This window comes from Carassius carassius, chromosome 18 (genome assembly GCF_963082965.1).
Source record: "Carassius carassius chromosome 18, fCarCar2.1, whole genome shotgun sequence".
NCBI classification, from domain to species: domain Eukaryota; kingdom Metazoa; phylum Chordata; class Actinopteri; order Cypriniformes; family Cyprinidae; genus Carassius; species Carassius carassius.
In genome coordinates this window covers 22630183-22654799 of record NC_081772.1, presented here as the reverse complement: position 1 = coordinate 22654799, position 24617 = coordinate 22630183, and the positions used below count along the sequence as shown (strand labels likewise).

Below are 24617 nucleotides of genomic sequence, written 5' to 3'. Positions count from 1 at the left end.
TTCAGGGGCAGAAACGGGCTTCCATAGAAAACAGCTTATAAATCATACAAATTATTATTATTTTTTTTTTTCAAAATCCAAAGTTGCAGGAACTTTTCTTTGAGGGGTAGGTGTAGGGTTAGGTAATGGGGATAGAAAATACAGTTTGTACAGCATAAATGTAACTTGTTTTTGTGACAGCAAGCCTGAGTTTTCAGCATCATTACTCCAGTCTTCAGTGACACATGAACCTACAGAAAGCAGGTTGTTTAGGTTTTCAGAAAACATTTCTTCTTATTTTCAAATGTCTTTACTATCGCTCTATTACGAATGGTTGTCTATGTGTTGCAGAACATTTGAATGTAAGTTGCATCAAAAAGACAACCTTGTTTTTATTAAATGATCTACAACAAAACAAAGCTCAAAATGAACAGAAATGGCTGAATTAAAAGCACAAAAGACACTAACTACAGTGTGTGAGGCTGTCAGATCCAAGAAAGACAAACGGAAATAAAGTTGTCAGGTGAAAAAAACCTGGACCGACATGTGTCACTTTAATTTCACCGCATCTGGTCGATGGCTGAGGTCCACTGTCCAGCACGACTGTCCGAATTGAGTTCTTTCTGATCTTAATAAAAGTGAAAATCCTTCAGCTCCACAGCTGGGGACCCTCTGCATTGTGCAATCCTCAGTCTGACATTTATTTAGTTATTTATTTTTCTGGGGGACATTTCACTTTATGGCACACTTGCCTTTGTGCAATGACTTTAATGGGGGGTTCTGATTGGTGGACATCATAGATGACATCATTTTAATAATACTTTGATATCATTTAGCCATTACTCACCAGTTCACATCTTTCAATGAGCAAAAACTTAGTCTGCTTTCCTTCTTGAACATTAAAAGACCTGCTTTTTCTCATCAGCGGTTTAACGTGGATCATCTTGCCGGGACTTGAAAGAGAGAATGCACAGAACTCCAGGCATGTGGAACAATCAGTGTTAAGAGCAAGATAGCTCTCCCTTTGGCCCAATTCTCAACTTTGACCCCTGACCTATTGGCACACGTGCTGCTGTAAATAAAGCTGAAGAGAGGCCTCCCTACCTAATTTCCTCTGGCCTCAAATTTAAACACCAATCCTTCTGACTGTTCTGTAACCAGGGGATAAACATCTCCTCACGTGGGCCAGGTTCTCAACATGACCACTCAAGAAATCCAAAAAGAGAGGAGATATACACAATAGAAATTGTGTTTGACAAGTTCGATTCAGCAGGTCCGGACAAGTCCTTGGCTGCAGTCAAAGCGAGATGTAAACTATTGTTGAAATGAGGAGGGGTGTGCAGAATTGCTACAGCCATGACAAGCCGATTTATAAAATCATTATTGCCACAATTCAGTAATAGACTGTGATTTCATGGTTTAAGAAGTTATTGCACCTATTGAACCAGTTGTTATTACATTTACGGCCGTGACGAAACACCATTAGAGACCATCGCTATTGTTTCCTTCGTGAGATTCACTTCAGTTGAGTTTTTATAGCAGGACGTGGTTCCAAATTAATGCTTATGGAAATCAGGCAGAGAGAAAAACCCAGGAAAATCACCAAATATGTGTGGCAAAATAAAAATAAAATAGGGAAATATTACGATCAAGTAAGGTTAAGCCTGTGTATATATAAAAAAATGTATTTTTAAGTAGCCTAAGCCATTTATAATTATAATTAAGCGAGTTATTTATTTCATTAATTAGATTTTTATTCTATTATTAGTAGGCCTATTATATTTATTTATTTGTAACTATGCCTATAATTGTATTCATTAATTTAGTTGTATTATTTTTTTAGGCATGCTCGCGGCACTCTTTTTTGAACACTATTATTTAATAATGGAAAAGCGATCTTCTTTTACACCGCTGTGAAAATATGTTAGCCTATTAGCCGGGTGTGGAGCGTTTGCTTAATTGTATGTTGTATCTTTGTACGTTATGTTGCTCATTGTAGGAAGGATGACCCATATTTCATTAAGCTGTGCTCTTGTTTCCGGCAGCTTTCACAACGAATTTATCTCTGACCAAGATACACTCAGCATCTGAGTTATCTGTATCAACACTGACTGTGCTCGAGATAGAAATACAGCTTTAAACCTCTCTTTCTTTCTTTCTTTCTTTCTTTTTTTCTTTCTTTCTTTCCTTCCTTCCTTCCTTCTTTCTTTCTTTCTTTCTTTCCAGATGTTAATTTCATATTAAGCGTTTTTCCTATGTTGGAATTCCAGTAAACTATTTTCTATAAAAAAAATGTCCTTACAAAACATTTTTACATGCAGCTAAATACTAGCTATTTATGATTTAAAACAGCAACGACAATTTAATGTTTGGTTTAATATAAATTTAAGATGACTTACGAAGTGAAATTCATTTTATTATAGGCCTACACAGTCTTATCCAACAGAAATATACATAGCTTATGTCTTGAACGAATTGTGCACTAAAACTAGCCTTTTATTTCCACAATTATATGTGGATACGTTCAGCAGTGGACATAAAATAAAAACAGAAAATAAAAAAGAAAGAAGATAAAAGAAGGAGAGACAAAACGGATTGGAAGGGTTTATTCAAATAATTCGATAATCGAAAGGATTGAGCTGGAACGCGAGGGCCGAGGCGTCGCGTGATTGCAGGTATTCTTGTGCCTGTGGCTTCTCCTCATCAATACTGCGCGAGATCGTTACGCCGCTGACATTGATAAATGACCACCAAACTACAGCATTTCCTCACCAGTACTGCAGGCTAGAGAAACACAAACTGGAGGACGAAATAAAAAACGTCTGCTAGGGCAGTCTTAGCTAGGATATCAAACAGCAGGAGAACAACTATTTGAAAAAGTCACCGCGAAAAGATGCTGGAGATGAAGAAGCGCGCGGGGTTTGTGTTTCTGAAAAATTACCCTCGGTTCAGCCGCCTGATTTGGAAATATTGATTTCATGTGATTTATTTCTTCACATATTGCCTCAAACATTTTACAAAACACCTCTACACAAATTTGAACAGGTTACCTTCTTAAATGGTTTAGGGGGTAGCCTATAGACAGTTATGAAATTATATGTTCCCTAGTTATGTAAATTATCCGTTTCCTTTATGATTGTTTGATGCACACATATATTCACACATTATATATATATATATATATATATATATATATATATATATATATATATATATATATATATATATAGCCTATATATATTGTGTGGTTTCGTCTGCGTTTCATTTTTTTTAAACGGACAAATAGTTAATGATTATTTAACTACTTTATAGCACATTTGCGTTTTATCTGCTAAATAAAAAGTTGTTTATAACTGAAATGAATTTTAACTGCGTCAGTATCGATTCAGTGTATGAAATAACATTCAAAGCAAGATCCAGCATTTTAAAAATGAAGCATTTATTACAAGAATTCGACTTTTGACTGTGTAGAAATAGTGTGACGCTTTAAAAGTCTCCTAAAAGGAAACATGGACAGAGCGGGAAGATCGATTAAACTTATCAGTACGTCAACAAACATAACATATATCGACTTTTTCCGTCGAGTGAGAACGGACCAAAATGTACAGCAATATCCCAACTTCATTTTTAAAGGATCTCGACTGAATGCCTATTTGACATTGATGTGTTTTACAAATAACATTTACATAATTATGTACAATGGGACATCTCTAGTGGTTTAAAAACTCCTCCAGGCGTATTTAGCTTTACAAGAGCACGGTTGCTTTCCAATTCGACAAATAAACGCATAACTCATTTCCTAAACGATGCTTTTCAAAACCTCGCATGTGGGGAAGACTTTGTGGTTTCACAGACTGGTATTTGTGTCAGATGTGTGTTATAATCATCCAATCAAGTGGTTTCATTTCCTTCAAATTTTGCAGAATCATAAATGCAAGGGTCTAAAAACTAGTCAACGACACAAACCCAAACATAGAACATTACCCAAAATAAAACTCATCATACACTCACATTTCAGTTTTTGAGGGCTTTTAGCATCTTTTACTCGATTCCACAGTTAAATGTGTTTAATGTGAGCGTGTGCACTCTCTGTGTGTCTCTCTGTGGTTAAGCAAAAGTGCACAAATGGTGTGGTCCCCGTGCTTCTAGATAGTAAAACAAGAATAAATAAATAATTTAAAAGGAAAAGATCTCCAATTGTCTTTTGAAGAAGTCTCTCTTTTGGCACAAATGCTTCAAGTCTGTTTTTGTGATGTTGGTGCTCCAACATTTTGTGATGTTGGTGAGATATGATGGCCAGATGATGAGGGGTCCGTGAGAGATCTGGGAGGTCTGGTGAAGACAGGAGGCGCGTGATCACGTGAGGATGAATGTGACGTGACTCCTCATGCCTCTGGCCAGTACTGGGACTGTTCCTGAGGCCACCTTCAAAACCTACAACATGGAGTGAAAAATACAATATTAAGAGATGTATTCACTTATATCTGTGAAAGCATTAAAGGAATATTTGGGGTAGGTGCCCATTACGAGATAAATTTGTTTGATTACGCCCCTCTTTTTTTTCTTAAAAAAAAATAAAATAAAAATCAGGGTTATAGTAAGGCACTTACAACAGAAGTGAATTTACTTACTAAAAAAAAAAAAAAAAAAACACCTTTTAGTTCTGCAGTGAAATTATGTAGTGCACATAAACTATTTTCACAGAAATTGCTAGGAAATCTCACAGATTATTACAAAGGAATAGCATGTAACACTGCATTAAATATTAAATGTGGAAGTAGAAGGATATATATATATAGTAAAATAGTAAATATATATATATAGTATATATATATATATATATATATATATATATATATAGTAAAACATACTCCATTTTTATTTGCAACTAAAAGAAATGTAATAAAAATTAATAAATCAATAAATACATTATATATCAATCAACCAAACAATAAATTAATCAATAAATAAATACATTTCACAGTGTATAACCAGAAAACATGATTTTAGTGTTTACAAGTTGATAATAACTTGTTCTGAGTAAAGTTACATCCAATGAAAAAACTTAAGTGTCATAACATGCAATGTCTAAAACCCTACAACAACCATAAAATGACAGTTGAAATAGCTTTACAGTAAAAAATAATAGTAATAATAATAATAATAATAATAAAAGAAAAATCAATGTGAGTGCTTTTATGAAATTATTTCTGCTTTTAAATTCTCCAGAAAATGGCCAAAGTCACAAGAAAGGATGCAAAATTAGGGTTTCACCGTGGAGCCATTTTGGAACCATTTTGAGTTCCCAAAGAACCTTGAATGTGAATTAGTGAATATTTCCTAAAATAACCACTTGATAATCTAGTGAACCTTTTCACCACTTTAAACAACCTTTCATGCCTCGGAATGATTCAGTTATGCAAATAAAGAACCTTCATTTTTAAGAGTGTAAGTGCCTTACTGTATGCTCAATTTTTCCTTCATTTGTATTTATTTTTAAAGAAAGCATTGTGTGTGTGTGTGTGTGTGTGTGTGTGTGTAATAATCAACCACAAATGCTGTCAATTAAACTTAACTTGTAGCCAACTCAAAATATTCCTTAAATACAAAAACATACACCTGCCTCTAAAGTCATGAATGTGTCTCTATCCGCTTCACACAGGGAAACCGATCTTCATAATGATCCCAACAATCCACCAGCATATGGTGTTTAACCAGAGCGAATTAAGGACAGGGAAACATTCCTCTAAATGACGCAATTACAGTAACGACTCGATGATAATTCAATCAAAAAAAGGTAGGATTAAATAGTCTGGAAATGATTTCGACTGCGTGTTTCTGGAGCTCCTGATATCTCAATGTGTCTGAGGCTTCGGTGGGGGGTGTTAACCTCCGCTCACCTCCCCGCTCCGCTCCCTTCATTAGCAGAGGCTGAGGTTGTTATTTGAGAGGAAAGGGCTGTGTTGGCACGATTGGAGAACTGGATGCGGTGCCTATTTACATATAAAGAGCTCTATTAATCAAGGTAAGTGACATTATGGAGGGGCTCATTGGGCAGCACAGTGTGGGTATTAAATAAAATTCTCCATGCCAGGCCGCCCGCGGTGAGCGATACGTCTTGATTTGTGGACTGTCAGAGACAGGCAGCGAAGATGGAGCTGGGGAAAGAAGGTCCGTGTGTGAGGGGGGTCGGAGAGAGAATTGCCACCATAATCAGATTTCACACGCCTGGTGAAAGGAGAAAGAGAGGGGATGTTCAAAGTACCAAAGCGTTTCCTTACGTTTATGGTTTGGGAAGCGTGGAGGCATTTACATGTAGTGCCACTGTCCATCCATACCCATGTTCATACCCATTCCTCCCATGGGACCTGAGAGATGGAGAAACAAAATTAAACCCATGCAAATGCTTTGAACATTTTTATAACAGCACTAAAGTGTGTAATGTATGATTAGAATCAAAGTGCAACATACCGCCAGGCCGGAGACCCATGTGTTGTTGGCCGTCTAGCACAAAGCCACCCATAGGCTGACCATCGGGACTGTAAGCACTTCCTTGATTTACTAAACACACAAAAACACAATATATATATATATGTGATATATGCACACGCTGTGTATATATTGATTGTAAAGATTGTAGAAAATAAGCCATAACTTTACCTGCTCTGTTTGACTGATCAATCATGGGCTGCACGATTCTTCGTCGAGCATTGATAAACCTGTCAAAGAAAAGACAGGGAACAGCTTTACTGAATCTATTTATATTACTGACCGCCCACAGTATATTTTACTCTTATTTAAACACTCAGGACTTTTACTACTGTGAGCTTTTTGCTATGATTTACTGCAAAATATCCCTTGATGCAGTGCAATTTCTTCCGGGCCTTTGGGTTAATGGACCTGTCAGGAGTCCACAAAAAAGCTAATGTACTGTTTTAGTGTTTTAGTCTATGTTATACTGTAAACAAGCAGAGGTTTTGTTAATAAAGAGATTTGAACACCTTTTACAAATTGCGTCTGAGAAACATTCCACTTAATGGTGAATTTGATAGTAGACGACGATAAAAACAAATTGATTTATTTGATTTGGGGAGTATTTTTCCTTTCCTCGGGTCTAAAGATGACGTTTTTAAGACTGGCTTTAATTGTGCTTTTTGCTGCAATATATTAGCAAATCAAGTAAAGGGGTCATTGCTCAATAACTATTCAATTGATATAGCATTGGCCTAGAAGCCTCAGGGTATGATTAGCCTAACTGCTTTTCAGACACTAATATGCTTCAGCAGCCCATAACAGAGAGAGAATGCCCCTGACATGCTCTGGGGGAAGGAATTACTCATAGACAATGAGTCTTAGCCAAATGTTTGTGAACACCTTATTTTGTTGCAGTAAATACACATTAACATGTTACAAATCTTACATATCCATTATATATATATATATATATATATATATATATATATATATATATATATGAATGACTTTATTATACAGTAACAGGTCTTTTTATTACTGTATAACTAAAACTTATTTTACGACAATATATGTGTAAACTATAGTAAATAAGCTTGAATTATCTATGTTATATGGTTTAAATACATACAGGATTTAAATAGATAATCAAGTGTCATGGAAGGGGGTAAAATTCAATCTAAAATAATTTGAAAATAAAGTAAGTAAAATGAACTGGCAATCATTACAGATATCAAAGTTGTCTTAAGAACAGTGTTGATTGTAGTAGTGTATGCTATCCAAAATTATAAGTAAAAAAAAAAGGAAACAAAAAGATTCTAAATTAAATGGTTTAAAGGCACACACAATTAAGAATCTAGATTCAAGTGGCATGAAAGAAAGAGCAAATCTAAATGTAAAACTTAATTTTGAAAAAAAAAAAAGATGAAAATCTAAAAGTAAAACAAACAAACAAACAAACAAAAAGTATTCTGATGTCTATTGGCAATAGATATCAAAACTGTCTGCTTAAGTACAGTGTTGATTGTGGCCATGTGCAGTTATGCTATCAGAATAAATCAGAATAAATCCTGTCTAAATAAACAATTCAAATAGGCCTCACAATCTGCTCAATCTGTAATGCTCCATATCATACATCCAGAATCTTTCAATGTGATGATCAGAGATGGTTATTAAAAGAATAAATGTTCAGGAGAACTCTGGTGACTGAACGGCATTTCGGAATACGCCAACATAACATTTGACAACTTTTCTAAAAGTCCCTCTGAGACCCCTGCGAACCTCATCATTGCTCCTATTCTTGCTTTTATTTGTCTCACTGGGGCTTTGAACAGCGTCTAATAATAGTGTGAGAAACCGGGATCACCGGACTTGAAATGGAAATGTTACAGAGATCCTAACCCTGACTTCTAAATGCTGAGAGGTCAAGCTGGCAAGGTCAAAAGTCAAAGGTCAAAGGTTACTCACCAGTTATTCACTTGTAAGATGGTGAGGCCTGTGTCCTGCGCTAGCTGCTTCTTCTGCTCTTCGGATGGGTAGGGGTGCTGCAAGAAACAGAAACAACAAGAAAAATGATATTAAAGTGTAAGAAACTTCCGCAGTTAATAACATAGCTGTCTGATGATCCATAAAGTGATAATGAATGGAACATGTAAATGTCTTCATTTTTTAGAGTTGTCTATTTCTCCTTGCAGTCTCCATTAATAACTAAGTAATCTGTTTAAATGACTAATGACCTCGACTATCAAGTCTACCCGCCCCATGCAAGACTGCGGGCAAAAACGTGGATCCTATATGACTCTTTCAGGAAATGACATCATTATGCATGATAGACTTCCCATATGCATCCCAGAGTTTGAAAATTTCCCTGCATCTTATTGGCTGAGTGGTTGTGGTTTTGTTTGACATTATTTGACATTACTTGACAAATGATCGAGTGGGTGTGAAAGAGAGACAATGGAGAGTTTTGTCTAGGGTTGAATAGGGCTTGGCCCTTGGTGGCCCCGTGGTGGCCCCTGGCCCCTGATCTTTCTTGCTCCCACTGTGAGTGCAGAGGGAGGGCAGCAGATGGCAGGCAGGGGTGAATGTATAGACATCGCAGGGTCGTGGGTGTGGACCAATTCTGGCACTGTCACGGCCTCACCTCCCGTGGTCACTGGTGAGGGATGAGTCCAGTTACATGTCATGTTCTCTCTCTCACACACTGACGGAGCTTTCCCTGACCACCTCCTGGCTTGCTAGCTGTCATTGTGCTGATGAATGACTTTAAGCTCCGCCCCCTTTTCTACACAACCCAAGTGACAGTGGTATGCGAGCTGTGATCTGGGATCCATCTTTAAACTCCTATCAAAAAAGCTCTCAGCAGGTTGTGCCGTGATTGTTTGCTGAAGTTGTAGCAAGGATCCTATGTATTCAAAAGATGAAGCTATTCGACAAGCTCGCTGAATCACTCATATTTGCATGAATTCCACTTAAGAAGCCTCCTCCATGTCCCCATTTGCATGCCAAAGGAGATCTCTCTATCTCGTTCCAGTGCAGCTAACAGTTATAACTGTAATGTTCCACTGAATCGTAATGTTCCACCTTTCTTTAAAATTGGCAGCACAGGGGGTCTTTATCGCGGACCTCTGAATAGGTTACAAACGATGGAGGCTTAAACCATATGTAAGAGCCCCCCCATCTCAAACGTTGCACACTGGCTCAAAGTAGAACCCAACAAAATGAATCCTGCAGCTTTCATTCAGCCCGAGCTCAAATGAATGCATGATCGCCTGGGTGTTGCAATGGGGGCCATTCAGAGGCCAAAGTCCCCTCTAACACTATTTTTTTGTTTTTTTTGTCAGGACACATCCTGCAATGGGAAACACTTTTGCTTCACAAATCGCTCTGAAAAGGAGCTGGGAACAGAGAGAGGATAATTCAATTAGGCTCTCCTTTATTATCTCTAAACTCTAAAGGTGGGTAAAAGGGAAAGGATTACTATGTGTACAGGACCTGTGTAGCCCTTAAAAAGCGAAGGAATTCTGAAAGAGAATGGAAAACAGGAAGACGCAAGAGAATGGTGGGAATTTAAGGAGGTGGACCGGTTGAAAATGTGCCGAGATTTGAGGGGGTTGAGAATGCCACAAATCAGTCCAAAACCAGCAAGGTTTGGTAAAATGTGCTCACCCCAGGGTGAATAAGGCCCTGGGTTTTGACGAGTGAAATGGATGGGAGGGCCGAGAGACAGATAATAACACACCCTGTTAGTTTTAATGCAGTTTAGATGCAGGTCACTGAGCTGAGAACAGTGAAATTGAGTAAATTCACCAAGAGATGCATTGGACCACTTTACAAAGTCTTCCAAATTCTGGCCAGAAGTTCCTGATTTGCGTCTTACCGTGAGATGCTGGAAGAGCCATGCCCGCATGATGTTGGTCGCTACTTTGGGGAAGATTCCTCTCTTCTTCTGCCGTTTCTTATCTTGGTCATCCTCGTCCCCTGTTCCCGGAGATGCCAAGCTGTTATCCAAGCCATCTCCTGATAAAGGAAGCAAGGTGTGACTTTCATTAAAGTCACTTTAATGAGATAAAACATCACCGTCAGTTGTTTATTGATCACCAGTGCTGCTCACAAACACGATGTGAAAGAACCACGCGGGGGGCTTGTTTTGATTAGCAACAGTAACACAAGGACCGCAGTGAGCAGGAGCATCCATGCAGTGAGAGGGAACGCTAATCAACAGAGCGAGATCTCTCCTGCTCTCTCTCTCGCTGTCTCGATGTCAGAGATCTCCAGGAAAGTTCTGCACCAACCCCAGTGCTATTAATTCAATGTGAGCGCTGTCTTTGACATGGGGTAATGAATGTCCAGGCTCTGTGCTTGAATGGGGAATGGAGACTTGGCACTGCAAAGAGAATATCTGATCTGAATTAGCACTCAAAATAAAATCGAAAAAAACTTGGGGGGAAAACATAAATGAGGTAAAGCCTGTTAGCGGTTGTTGAGAAAACCGTGTTAGACTTTAGAAGTTTGTAACTGGTGTACAGTGCAGGGACTTACAGTAGCCATATTCAAGATGTAACTAAGTTAATTAGTGGCCACGTACACACACTACAGCTAAATACAGTCATCACTTCCCTTCCAAGCGCTTGCTACCTTTGGGAATCAAACCTTTGACCAAAACGTTGTAATGTTGGATTTTGTATATAAATATATAGGTATGAAAACCTAATTAAACATGTGTAATATGTTTTTTTTTTTATTGTGTTGTAAAATGTAAAAAAAAAAAAAAAAATTAATTAATTATTTTATATAATGTAAAATTGTAAAATTGTAAAGCGCTTTGGATGGCCATGTGGTCTGTTGAAAGCGCTATATAAATGCAGTCCAAAATTAGACAAGTCTAAGAATTCATCAAAATCCCAGTAACTGTAACTGAGAGTTTGATAATACGCACTTTTTTTTTTTTACTATTCAGAAACGCGTAATTACAGTAATCCCAACTAGATATGAATGAGGCATTAGACTGTAAGATCAATTGATGCTTAGCAAACAATGCATTTTGAACTGTGAGCTCTCTGATAAGATCAAGCCTGCTTTCATTCCATTACCATCCGATCTAGTTTAAGATCAGAGCCACGCAGGAGGCCGCTTTTAAACTAAGGTTTCCGTCTTGTCCTCCTCCCCACCCTCCTTTCTCTTTCTTTCTTTCCATCCCTCTCTCCTGCTCCCATTAACTGTGCATCAGGCAAGATGATTTACTTTTAACAGTCACGCTTATTTTTCTTGCCCTGAGGGTAGAGATGCCTTGAAAGCCTGCCCTGAGGGTGTGTGAATAATGTATCTGAGGGACTCCTCCCCGGAGGCGGGACAGGAACCCTACTTTTCTTAAGATTGGGCCTGCTGTGTCTCCTTGTTTTTGGGGATGCATCAATCAAAGGCAACTGCATGCGCCATATTCGTGCATTAATATTTCAGCTAACGAATAATGACATTTGAATATAAGAAGGGGGGTAGTAGATGGACTTCAGGCTGGCTGACTGATGCTATAATCAAAATGCAAGTCAAGGGCAGGGCAGTGGTCTCACACTGTCTGTCTCTACACAACACAGACCGCTGTTTCTTCTCATTGTGCTTTCAGGAGTTTGCATGTTGACCAGAGTCTTGACTGGCTCAGAGAGGTAACGGTTTCATTGTAAAAAAAAAATAAAAAATAAAATAAACAAAAAAAATTTATAATTTTATTTTATTTTATATATATGTTCTGAAAGGGAAAGAAAGCATGAAAACAATATAAATAGAGAGAAAATAAAAGAAATTAAAAAGAAAAGAAAACATGAATTTCTAGTGTGTTTATATTTGGAACAATTCAAAGGGGGACAGAACTATTGAAATGGAACAATAATTCTAATAATAATAAAGAAAATCATAAGGTGATGTTTTCATTGTGTTCATTAGATCGAGTAAAAACACATTAAAGAAAAGAAAGTGAAAACTGTAAATGAAACAATATAAAAGTCAATACAGGAAATAAGAAAAATAACTTTTCAATGTGTTTATAAATATGACATCAAAAATGTGCTAGTGCAAGTGTTAAAAAAGAACATTCTGGAAGTATAAAAAAACAGATGACTTTTAGGATCGAAAAAATAAAAGGTGAAACTAGAGTAAGATAATACTCTAAAGAGAGGTAAAGAGAGCTGGGTGAGATTCTTACATCTAAGGAAGTCTGAAATACTCACCCCCCCCCCTTCTCCTCGAGCCTCTCTCCTCCTGTTCCAGAAAATGAAGGCCGCAGGGCTGATCCAACCCGACGCTAATCGCTTCTGACTGTTCCCTGGCAACTTGGCCCGTGCAGCCTGTGTGACTACTCTCTCTTTAAAGGCTGCTGCTCTCTGCAGCTCCCTGAGCCCTACCTCACTCCCCGAACCCGCAGTCTGCATGCGCAGCGCAGAGGGAGGCCAGAGCAGAGCAGCCTGGAGGAAGGCTGGAGTAAGCCCTCGGGCTGTTTAGAGAAAAACAGCACCCCAAGAAATGGAGAAGAAGAGGCTTCTACCTTCCATCTAACACCATTTTTTTTCACTTTCCCTCATACGTATAAAGCAAAACTTCTGAAGGGGTTCTGCATATAAAACACATCCAATTTAAGTACAATTTTTGACCGGTTTCCCGCATCCTTCAAGCCGACCCTGACGGCATCCGTGTCACATCACGGTACCTTCAGCACCCGAGAGATGACATGGTCCAAAGCTGAAACGCTCTGCATTGTTCCGATGCTGATAATTAGATGAACTGAAGATAGATGAATATCCCGCAGACAAAGAAGCCTGGCGCAAACTAGCCGGGTCTGATCACTGCCACCCCGCACGCATCACAGAATAAATCCTGTTTGCTTGCTTAATGAGCTCACCATGACCTCAATCTATCACGAGCTATACTTCTCCAAAGGGGCCATAATTCTGACTACTGGACGCAACAGACTGGATAATTACTGGATGAACATAGATGACTTTGTTCTCGCTAATCGTTTCACTTAAAGCATATTGATTAGATGCTCTTATCCTCTTGTCCCCCGTGGCCATGATATGATCTGGAGGACCACGGGATTGGACCACAGTTGGGTGGTATTGATGGCTAAAACACAGAGGCATCGGCTCTTGACACTTGTTGTTGGTCCACTATACATCATGCTGGGATTTAACCTCCACTGAAGGTTCAGATATAGATGTAAACATCCTGTCTCAGCCTGTGTCTTAGCCTTCGAGGTGACCACTGGCCTGGAATGTCCTGCAGCTTCCCTTTGTTCCCTTTCGGCCTTTGTGATGGACATTCTTAGGCTCTGCACTCCCACCAACACGCACACGTTTAGGATAGCTGTGGAAAACCCCCCACTACCATCCCAAACTCTCAAAAAAAAACACCCTGAGGTGAGTCAGCAGCTCTTAAGAACATTCGGACTGTAACCGAGGAGCACTTCTCTTTCCTTCAGCCTAACCTAACATAACGGTTTCTCAACAAGAGCAACTTCTACTGATGTGCAAGCAACAAAGGGACCCCCCTATAAGAGACAGGTGCTTTGAAGAGCCCCGGTAATCCTTCGGACTCAAGTTGGGTGACTGACGTAACACTCCCCATTCACTTGTAATGGAAAAGGTGTTTGCTTTACCGATCTCTTGAATGATAAAGGGAGGGACACCGATCCAAAGTGGCTCCTGGAGGAGCAGCAGGTAGATGTCCCTGATCCTAACCCAAGCTCTGCCTCTGATAACCCCAGATATTAACCCTCTATTGTGACTAGAGTTTGAAGAGCTCTGTCCTTCAGGCCAGCAGGAGTCATTCCTCTTCCCCTTCTTCAATGCTTGATCTTTGGGGTCAAAAGGCCGTGGGCCTTGGATGTTCCCCCACTGTTGTTTAAAAAAAGCCCAGTGTGGGGAAAATGCCGCCACCCTGATGCTTTTCTCTCTTTTATACCGAGTAGTATTGCAGAAACACTACTAGCATTGCTGCTATGCCAAATATTTTAAAGGCGTCTTTTATACTGTCACACTGAGGTTGAATTGTCAAAGAATTACAATCTGGCTGTGGGTTTTGGTTCTGGTTGCTCTTGTCTTGTAGAACATCCTGCTATTGTGCTGCATAATGGTCAGGCTTTTGTTGTCTGATGGTTATTAAAAGGAGGTGAGAAACCCTAAAGGCTATTTTAACTGAAGCAATTATACAAAAACAGGTCATAAAAAATAAAATAATGAAATAAATATTCCCCCAAAAGCTACACAGCGCTAAAGGACAATAGATATGGAGTGGCAGGTCACAATATAAATTTAGAAAGAAAAAAAAAAGTGACGTGCAAATGGAAAATCTGGCAAATTAAATGAGACCCTTAACCTTTCAAGAACATTAAACACCAATTGTGTCCACAGGAAAAAAAAAAAACATGATGCAAAATAACAAATATACACGGCAAAATGTGGTAACCTGTAATTGTTAGCTACTTCTATTGATTTAGCCCATTTTTATATAGATTCACTGATATCTAATAACACTTCTGACTTTGAATAAAACCATTTTTATTTCAGTGCATAATGTATAAGCATAATTTAAAATCCAAACTCAAGTGAAAATACCTCTTGAAGCTTGGAGTACAATTTAAGATTACGGCATAAACTGTGTTAGTATTTTGAACATTATGAGGTTGATTCAGTGAAATTTAATAAATGTCAACATTTTTAGGTTAACATTTTTTCAGTGTATAACGTAAAAAAAAAAAAAACAAAAAAAAAAAAAAAAAAAAAATCCAACCCCGAGTGGCAATACTACTTGAAGCGTGGAGTACAAAATAAGACGACAGCGTAAACTCTGTTTTCAGCAAAGCACACGATGATGTGATAGTAAAATTGACAGGCTTTCCTACCTAGTTCGCTGCTGTTGTCTCCGCTCTGAGAAGCATGTCCCCCGCTGGAGGGTCCTGGGGTGCCGACTGAGGGAGTAGAGTGAGCGTCATCCATGTCTCTCCAGGATGCTGGATTCTGAGGATCAGGTACATGAAAACCCAGAGATTGAAGGGTGAAAAAAGCCACATTATACCCACTAGCACATATACATGCTATTTTTTAAAAGCAGGTTTTTTAAACCTTTAGTTACCATGTCTGCGCTGAAAAATGTGTCTGATCAAATTAGAGACAACTGAAATGCACAATCCAAATGAACTAGGAATATGTAGACCTATGGAGCCTCAACCAGAGTGACTGCTTCTCCTGATGGCCACCGTAAATGCTCACAAGAAACTGGCAGCGTCCCCTTTTTATCCAAAACAGGGTACAAAGCACTTAGAAGGTCCCAACATGAAGGCAAACAGCAGCCGTTCCTCTTCAGGCCCTTAGCGTCAGCTGTTTGCCTGATGGTGATCAGCTAAAGAGCCCTAAGAAAGGCCAGAATAAGCTCCTACAACAAAAAAGCTGTGTGAATAAGACCCTTCACTGTTTTCTCATTAGGACACACAAAAACAGTCTGTGGGTTTGTGTGTTTATGTGTGTGTGTGTTGTTAATAACGTTTCAGAAGGCCACTGTCTCCCTTCATCACCTAATTTAAATTGTTGTGTGTCACACCGCACACTTGTAAACCGATAAGACATTACAGGAGCATCAATAAAAGATTACAGTTATCGTCAAGTGTACAAAGGTACATATTCATCAAATACATTTCAGCTGACCAAGTAAAGGTACTGTATGATGGTTAGACCTCGCCATCTGTGGTTCAGATCTAGTCTATTTACAGGAATATTGTGGATGGGGACAGTCATCTAACGTGTTACATGATGGAAAATAGAAGGACTGTAACGTAGGACCATTCAGTCCAAATCACGAAACACCAGTTTTAATCTGTTTTTTAACACGGAAAATAACTCTCTTTTCCCATTTTGACCTGGAACAGAACTAAGCAGAATGGAAATTTCTGTTTTTCTTAATTCCCTGGTTTTGTTCCTGTAACGGGGTGGTGCGTTGATAATAGGAAGCACAACTGTAAAGAACACACCGTTGGTCTCGGAGTGAAAAAAGACTCCCCTACTGCTTGACAATAACAATCCAATCAGTTCAAAGACAAAAGTGCATTCATGTGCAAATGTAACGTTGATCATTAGGGCTAACAGAGGGCTGGACAGTGTGTGTGTGTGTGTGTGTGTGTGTGTTTGTAGGGGGGGACCCTGACCCTTAGCAACACCTGAACCCAACATGACGGGCTTCATCAACATTATCATCACCGTCATCATCATACCTCTTCTAAAATAAGATATGTCCTGGGGTAATGCCTTAATGATTCATATCAGTGCAAAGAGAAATGGATTTAGCTAATGTTGTTTAAATAAATTAGCATATGTTACTAAGTAGATATGACTCTTCCAAAAATATATTGTGGAGATTAATAATGGAGGAAGCTAAAAAAAAGAAAGGCACATGCATGGCTGAGACACTACAAATGTTAAGTTAAATAAATAAATAAAGTTTAAAAAATTTAAATAAATAACGCGTTCAGTAAACTTTACCAGGTTTGTTTGCACAATACAAAATAAATGTCATTTGGATTTTCATTTATTGCTTTGTTGGAAACGTCACTAACGATCCTCCATAAATTGCCTGTACCACTACACTGTATAATTGGCCTGTTTTATGATGTCATAGAAAGCTAATTAAAACTCACGTGATCTGCGAGATTTGTCGAGGATCCTGAGATGTCGTCGAAGTCGGTCTTGCATCCATCCCGTTCATCAATTACCAGGTCAATGGGCATTTTACCCTTCAAACAGCTAATATACCGATGGCAGAAGTTGTCGCAAAGCTCGTGCACCTGATTAAAAACCGGAGGACAAATCAATTAGCATATCTGTTTGTTATTAGAAAAACATAAAAATCTAAGTATGTAAAATGCTAATAAAATAAATAGGCTAACATACCTTTTCGAGTTCTAAAAGATGGAATCGTAATACTTGTATTGACTGAATCATCTAAGGAAAGAGCAAAATAATGCATGAAATATTACACAATATAACAAAAATACCAACAATATCCGCAACCAATAATAATAGTAACAGCAAATAACAATTAGTGTATAATAATATCAAGTTAATAAAAATAAAAAATAAAAACTTAAAACATCAAACTTCGTTGGTTATTCTATACGTGCGAGAAATCACACTCAAATCAAAAACTTGGCAGGTCTGATACATACTGTGTTGGCTATGTAATGTTATGACAATAGCAGAAGTGTAAATAGGTTCCTCCAGAGACGATGCTTTGAGGGAGCCCAGGGCAAAGACCCCCACGCCCTCTGATAACACGGGGCCTCACAAATCACTAAAGCTTCCATTCTTTCACTCAAAGAGTCCTCACATGGACCTTTGAGGCGACTTTACCTGGAACAAAAACTGCGCGAAACAACACTTACCAAATTGTCCAACTCTGGATTAGAAGAAAATAACGGCTTCTCTGCCCGAATCTGTAAAAAAATGTCACAAGTTTGTTAGAACAAATAATAATAATAATAAAAACTATACCCTACACTAAACCCAAATAGCCCAACAGTTTTAGATTTCCCCTTTACTTAATTTGAATAACCGATTATTTAGGCTAGGTAAATTGTTATTAAATATATATTTTTAAATCAATACTTTACTTGTTTTGCAAACACAGCGATGTCCTCGTTGAAAGAATCGGACGAGCACACATCTCCTCCGGCGACCCCGGGCTCTCTCGGTGTGCACGTGGCCAGCTCGCACTTCTCAAACACCAGCGCCAGAAGCGGGAATAACGGGTGCCTTCAAGATTCAACACAAACACTGACATAAACCTACAGATCAAAACACTATATCAATAATCGAGCAATAATTCTGACAAACTTTATTAGAGTTTTATTGCTACTTTCATTGCTTTGACGGCCACATAATTAGTTAAACACTCAGTGACTAAAACCGCTCTATAATTTTTCTAATAAAAAATAAGCATCATTTTCAGCTCATTGTTTAAATGGCAATTTTGTGAATTTGCAATTTGCTTAACCAACAGACATATTCTTTAAGATCGTATAGCCTACGCACAGGAATTTACTGACTGTAATAAAAGTACAAATAAATTGCGATGTGTCAAATGCGGGTGTAATAATGCTGCACGGCATTAAAATAAAAAAAAAAATAAAACATATTGTTTAAACTATCAAATTCAGCATGGCTGCTAGAAAGTACCCATAAATTTGGTCCTTGTCTCTCTTAAGTGCGTCGTTGACAGCCGAGCCCATGCTGCTGGGCATGATGCTGTGCGGTGCGTGGGCCCCGTAGTGCTGGTTGGCATGAGGCGGAGGCCCGTGGTTCAAATGGTGAACTTGCGGCAGCCGAGGCGCGTGCGGGTCCCCGTACATGGACGTCGGGACCCCAACTCCATCCATACCGCCACCATAGTGGGCAAGGTCTTCGTACTGCATCAGACAGAAACTGCATCATAGACAACTCAAAAACACACACGTGTTTACCTAATATTAAAAAGATTTATAGACATATTAAAAACTGGGTAAACTTTATGAGTTAAGTTTTTTTTTTACGCGGCGGATTTGTAAGAGAACGTACCCGTTGAGCCATCAGCATATGATATGACGCTTCTGTTGATGTTAAATGCAAACTGTGGTTTAATCCAACGGGGAAACAATCTGATTTAATTCCTTTTGTGCATCCGGTTTAAGAGGACTGAGCTGTCGGTAATCCGTTGAGATGATAAAGCATGTCCAGTGAAGAGTTTCTGATCGCTTCCTTTACAGCCACTTTCAGTTTTTGAGTAATTCGACCGGATTACCAAACGCACATTGACGGATATACTTGAATAAAACCTTACCTTATAGTACAGATTATAAATATTTGCTTCCACTTGGACCTTTTGACTAACTAATGCAATTTACCCGTCACAGAATTCCTGAAGTCAGAAAAAACCTTTCCAAATTCTGGGATGTTCGTGGCTGGCATGGCAAACACTGCTATCCGGTTCTCATGGTCCCTCTTTGCGACCCACGCTTTGCCTCGACTGGGATTGTGTTGGTGATTTGGAGCAGGTCCTTCTTGAAAAGACGGAACCCCTGATGACTGAGTCTGGGAAGCGCGGTGGGTGTTACCAGTTCGACACCTCTACATCAAGCAAAGAGAAAGAAGAGCGCAATGACCACGAGCTGCCAGCGAGTGTTCACATTGGATACGCGCGCGGATGACGCACCACCATCCTCTGCGTTTCGTTACTAGGGGTGGAGTGTCTTTATTTTTAAAAGTGCCAAAATCAGATCAGTGCACCGAGTCGCACTGGGAATGGACCTTATTTCAACAAATCGCTGAGCATCACAGCGTTTGAGCCTTTGAAAGTAGCCTATATTTATTTCACAGTCTATAATTTTTTGACTGCTTCGTTGTTTAACTGTCCTTCAATACTTGCGCGTCTCATAGACCTATATAAGTCATTACATTTATATAGTGAAGGTAAATAAGTTTACATTTCCTTCTTTTTTTAATTTGTAATGTTTTAGCTTTTTTTTAACTATATTTGTTAGAAATATTGTTCTCCTTTAGTAATTAAAGAAACTGTCTAAACATGCATTCAGTTTATAGACTCACGTATATATATATATATATATATATATATATATTCCAAGCGCTTTTGCACATAAATGACACTGAGGGAATTCTGCACGACTGTCATCGTCATATTTAAAGGCCTATAAAGGAAACGAGATCAACCGGGATGAAAACTCAAGCTAAGCTGGTGTACATAAGCATTTATTGTGCGTTGCATTTGACAATTTAAATTGATTTAATTGATAAATCAATGGTGATTTTTATCATATTTTTAATTCATTATAGTTTAAAACGATTAGCCTTATATTAACAAAGAAAACAACAACACATTTTATAAAATATTTATTTTATTTAAATATTACATATTATGGAGTAACACAACAAATGTTACTTTTGGCCAAATTTTAAACAGCATTCCCCTTTATTACATCACAGTTTTAAAACTAAAATTCTATATTTTTAAAAATGTAATATTTTATATTCCGTTCGTTTGTTATAGCCTATTAGTCTCCGTTTATTCATTCATTAAAAAAAAAGAATGCTGGCATTTAGGCATTGCAAAATGCTTCCGAAAGCTACTGAAAAATAACGGTCTGTGAGTATTGTTTATATTTTTAGATACGACATTGCTACAAACACACGCCGAGAGTAACAAATAAATTCCCATATAAACTTTTGCAGTGCGGCATCATAATAATAAATTATTATTTTAATTTAGATTAACGGAATGATGATAGGCTAAGCGTCATCTTTAATATTAATGTAGCTAAGTAATTTAAGAAACATATTAGGAATTAAAGAAATAAACAGCTTACAACTAAAATAATAGCTTATTTCAATTGTATTCTTTAATTGTAATGAGGCTGTTTTAATTGCATTTTAATTGTAACTTTTCTTTAAAAGAAAGAAAATGCTAAATTTGTTATGAACATTTTCAACAGGATTTTTAAACTACCTTGAAATGTCAGCGTTCTTCGCCCATGTCGGTGTGATGATAATCCGCTTTATTTTCAAACGTATTGACCTTTGCTTGACCCGTCAGGATGTGTGCCTGAGCCGCACGATAGCCTACTTTTCTTCTAGTTCTTCATATCCAGCGAGATTCCTGCAAACCTACAGCTGCGCTCCAGTTTCACGTATGCTGTTCTTTCCAGCGCAACAATCAATTTCAAAGTCACTTTACCTTCTATCCCCACCTAGCGGTGCATCGAAAGCACGAGGAGAACAAGTTCACATTTGAATTCTCTCACCGAAGCCTCATTGTTAATGGAAAACCAAACATATTTAACAAATAAATAAATAAATAAATAAATAAATAAATAAATAAATAAATAAATAAATAAATAAATAAAAATAAATTTAATAGCCTACATAGATAAATAGGCTAAATAAAAAGGCAATAGGCGATATTGAATATCACAAACGCAAACACGCTCAAACGCGTGATGCATCAGCAAGAAAATGCAAAACGCGATCACAAAATAATAAATAGATAGGCTATCAACCACATCAAGAAAAGCAAAATGAACATTGCGGGTACTTGAAAAGGACTTCGAAATAATTACAAATATGCACTTAAACGTTCCAAGGCAAAGGATGAGAGAGCGTTGCGTGATGAGGTCGTTTATTTACTTTTCAGGAGAGATGGGAAAGTTCCTTGCTTTCATCAGTCTGTACATAATCTCGCGCGCCCCTCTTTGAAAAGCTGCGCGCGTGAATTATTAAAGGCATACATTTGAATTATAAATACGCTAATGATACCGACACGGGCTGAGCGCGCCATGCCCGAGGCTAAATCTTGAGATGCACATTATTTCTTGGCACTCCGACTTCATTTCCTCTCTCCTTTCTCTTTCGCTTCTCCTCCTTTGTATTTCGCTCCCCGCTTACACAGTATGCATGGAAGAGGCTGACTGATTCATGCTGTCACCCGACCTGCTTTAAACTGTGATGAGTTACCATAGTCTGAGCCTGTGTGCATCCTCAAAAACCTAGTTGCACAATTCTCCTGCCAACCCGCCAAAGCAAGCACACGCGCACACACGCTGAGACAGAGGCCTGGCAGAAAATCAGACATCATCCTCCGCTGTCCTGAATATTATTAGCGCTGTCAGGACAGGGTGAAGCGCATGGCCCAAACTCTCCCTCTTTCTCTCTTTTGTGGCTGCTGATAAATATGTACATATTCGATATATGCATGTATATATGCAGGCCATGCAGGCTTCAAAATAGGTATCCGGAGGGGATGACAATGTAGTGACCTGTATCTCACACACAGCACATGTGAAAAAATATTTATTAAGCACTGTCACTTTGCTGGCAGGATGAGGTGTGTGTACATCCAGAGTGTCTTCTGTGCGAGAGAGTACAGGAGCAGCCCTGTACAAACATCACAATGTGTGCAGGACTGGGGGAGTACAACCAGTGCATTCCAGCTCAGTGACTTACAGCGCATGTGCTGACAGCCTGACCTCAACCAAAAAGAGATTCTCTCCAGCCTCTCATAAAGAAGCTTTATCCGCGATCCAAAAAAAAAAAAAAAAAGGGAAAAATGCCTTTTTCTGCAGTGCTTTAATATTTTCCTCCATTCATTGAGACCGCAAGTTGTTTTCATTATGACTACAAGTGACCCAGAACATAGAAATAATCTTAAGAGTATATTAATTCACTAAGAATTCCGAACTTTGATGGAGTTTAGGTCACAGCCATGTATAATAAAGCATCCAGGAATAAGAACATCTGTGATTAAATGAAAACCTTTTCACACTCCATCATCATGTTCATTAAAGGTAATTTTCGGTATATTTTGAAATGTGTCTTCTATCCCTATAAATATGCCTATCCCTAAATATGGGGAGACCATGCATAAGTAAGCCATATGTATGTTGAGCACTGACAAGTGTAAACACTCAATGAAGAGACTTACTTTGAAACAGTTTTCAGATATGGATAGTAAATTTCACAAATAATTATAAATGGCATTTAACACATTGAATTGGTCTGTAAATATTCATGTTTGTGTGAGCATCCCAACTACCAACAGACTCAACCAATGGTGTGAGTTCTGTTAAACCGCCCATTGGCAGAATGCTTTATGGGAAACCTGTTTGAAAACAGTAACTGTTTCATAAGCTTGTGGTAAAATAAACTGCAAAAATTAAGGCCCAACCATGTTAACATGAAAAATATATTAAACATAGCATTACACAGCATTAAAAAAAATGGTTGAATGAAACATTGGTAAACCTGATGGAGAAGGACTGACCTGGTAATTTGTCTGCCACGACATTATCTTTCTACAGAGTTTTTTTATTTATTTATTATTTTTGTAATTTTTTAAAACTGCACAAGAAACAACACACTTCTCCTTAAAATTAGGAACAAAAAATAAATAAATAAACAAATAAAAGAAAGAAAGAAAGAAAGAATAATTTATGGAAAAGTTACTGCATTTTCTGCCAGATTGTAAATAATAATAAAAATAATAATAATAAAACACTTCACACAAATAACTAATAAAATATACACATATTAAGGAAGAAAAAAAAGAAAGAAATATTAAGGAAGAAAGAAAGAAAGAAAGAAAGAAACATGGTTCATGCAATGGAAATTTAAAGGGAAGATAAACCCTTAAATGAATCCTTCCATCTGTAGAAATAAGGAAATGGGGAAACAAAGTAGTGAAAAAAGGCTGGTTTTCCATCTGCTGAGAGAGATATGAGGGAGTGGAGACCATTACCATTATTCAGCCTCATGATCTGTGATAAATCAAATTGTTAATGAAAACCATATACCCTATTAATCATCACTGTAATCAATCCAGTGCATGTGATTAGTCCTTTCCCTCCGTCTGCCCCGCACAAAGGAGCAGAGTTCCTCTCTCTCCTTCTCTCTCTCTTTCTCTCAGGATTGTAGGAACGCATGTGTGTGGATGAAAGGCAGAGATGTTAGAAAAGATAAAAAGACAGAGTAGATACATTTTAAGTCATAACAATCTCAGGGCCATTCTAAAGTAACTGTATTTTGTACAGTAAATGGTTCACACAAGAAGGTGAAATACAATGAACCACATTATAATTCTGTGTGGTAAATACACTGTCAAAGTGTGTGTGTGTGTGTGTGTGTGTGTCTGGGTGGTAGCATTAATGTGTGGAGATTTCAGTTCTGAAGAGTGATTATTTGATCGTTCATTTTGCTGAGATGTATAGTGTGTTGACTATCTGCAGCCTGCATCCCCTCTTTGGTCTTTAATAACAGGAAATGAAGACATTAATCACCCTTCAGTTCTCATCCACTGGAGGATATGAAACTACGCTGTATCAAACCTCAACCGACCAAATTCACAGTCCAGTAAACATATTTGTGTGTGTATATCTCAAGTCATCCAGGCTGCATTTATTTGATTTAAAAGTTTAAAATTATTAAACTGTTTCTATATTTCTATATATTTAAGAAAGATATGTTTAATATATATATATATATATATATATATATATACTGTGATATTGTCACAGTGAAAAAAACTGTGATAAACTATTAAAAATTGAAGTAATAACAATAAAAATAATTATATATACACTTTGAATA

At 37.9% G+C, this 24617-nt stretch overlaps 1 protein-coding gene across 1 annotated transcript; it reads right to left on the bottom strand.

Annotated features, from left to right (window-relative positions):
- Positions 1-3397: 3397 nt before the first annotated feature.
- Positions 3398-21106, bottom strand: LOC132092672 (homeobox protein Meis2-like). Its single transcript, XM_059499004.1, has 14 exons — positions 20986-21106; positions 19044-19592; positions 18666-18895; positions 18101-18242; positions 17873-17923; positions 17382-17432; positions 17129-17275; positions 15344-15458; positions 10331-10470; positions 8419-8495; positions 6640-6698; positions 6451-6540; positions 6261-6347; positions 3398-4413 (listed from the first exon to the last, which is right to left on the bottom strand). The coding sequence occupies exons 2-13, from the start codon at positions 19059-19061 to the stop codon at positions 6289-6291; spliced, it is 1179 nt and encodes a 392-aa protein (XP_059354987.1). The 5' UTR covers positions 19062-19592; positions 20986-21106; the 3' UTR covers positions 3398-4413; positions 6261-6288.
- Positions 21107-24617: the final 3511 nt, after the last annotated feature.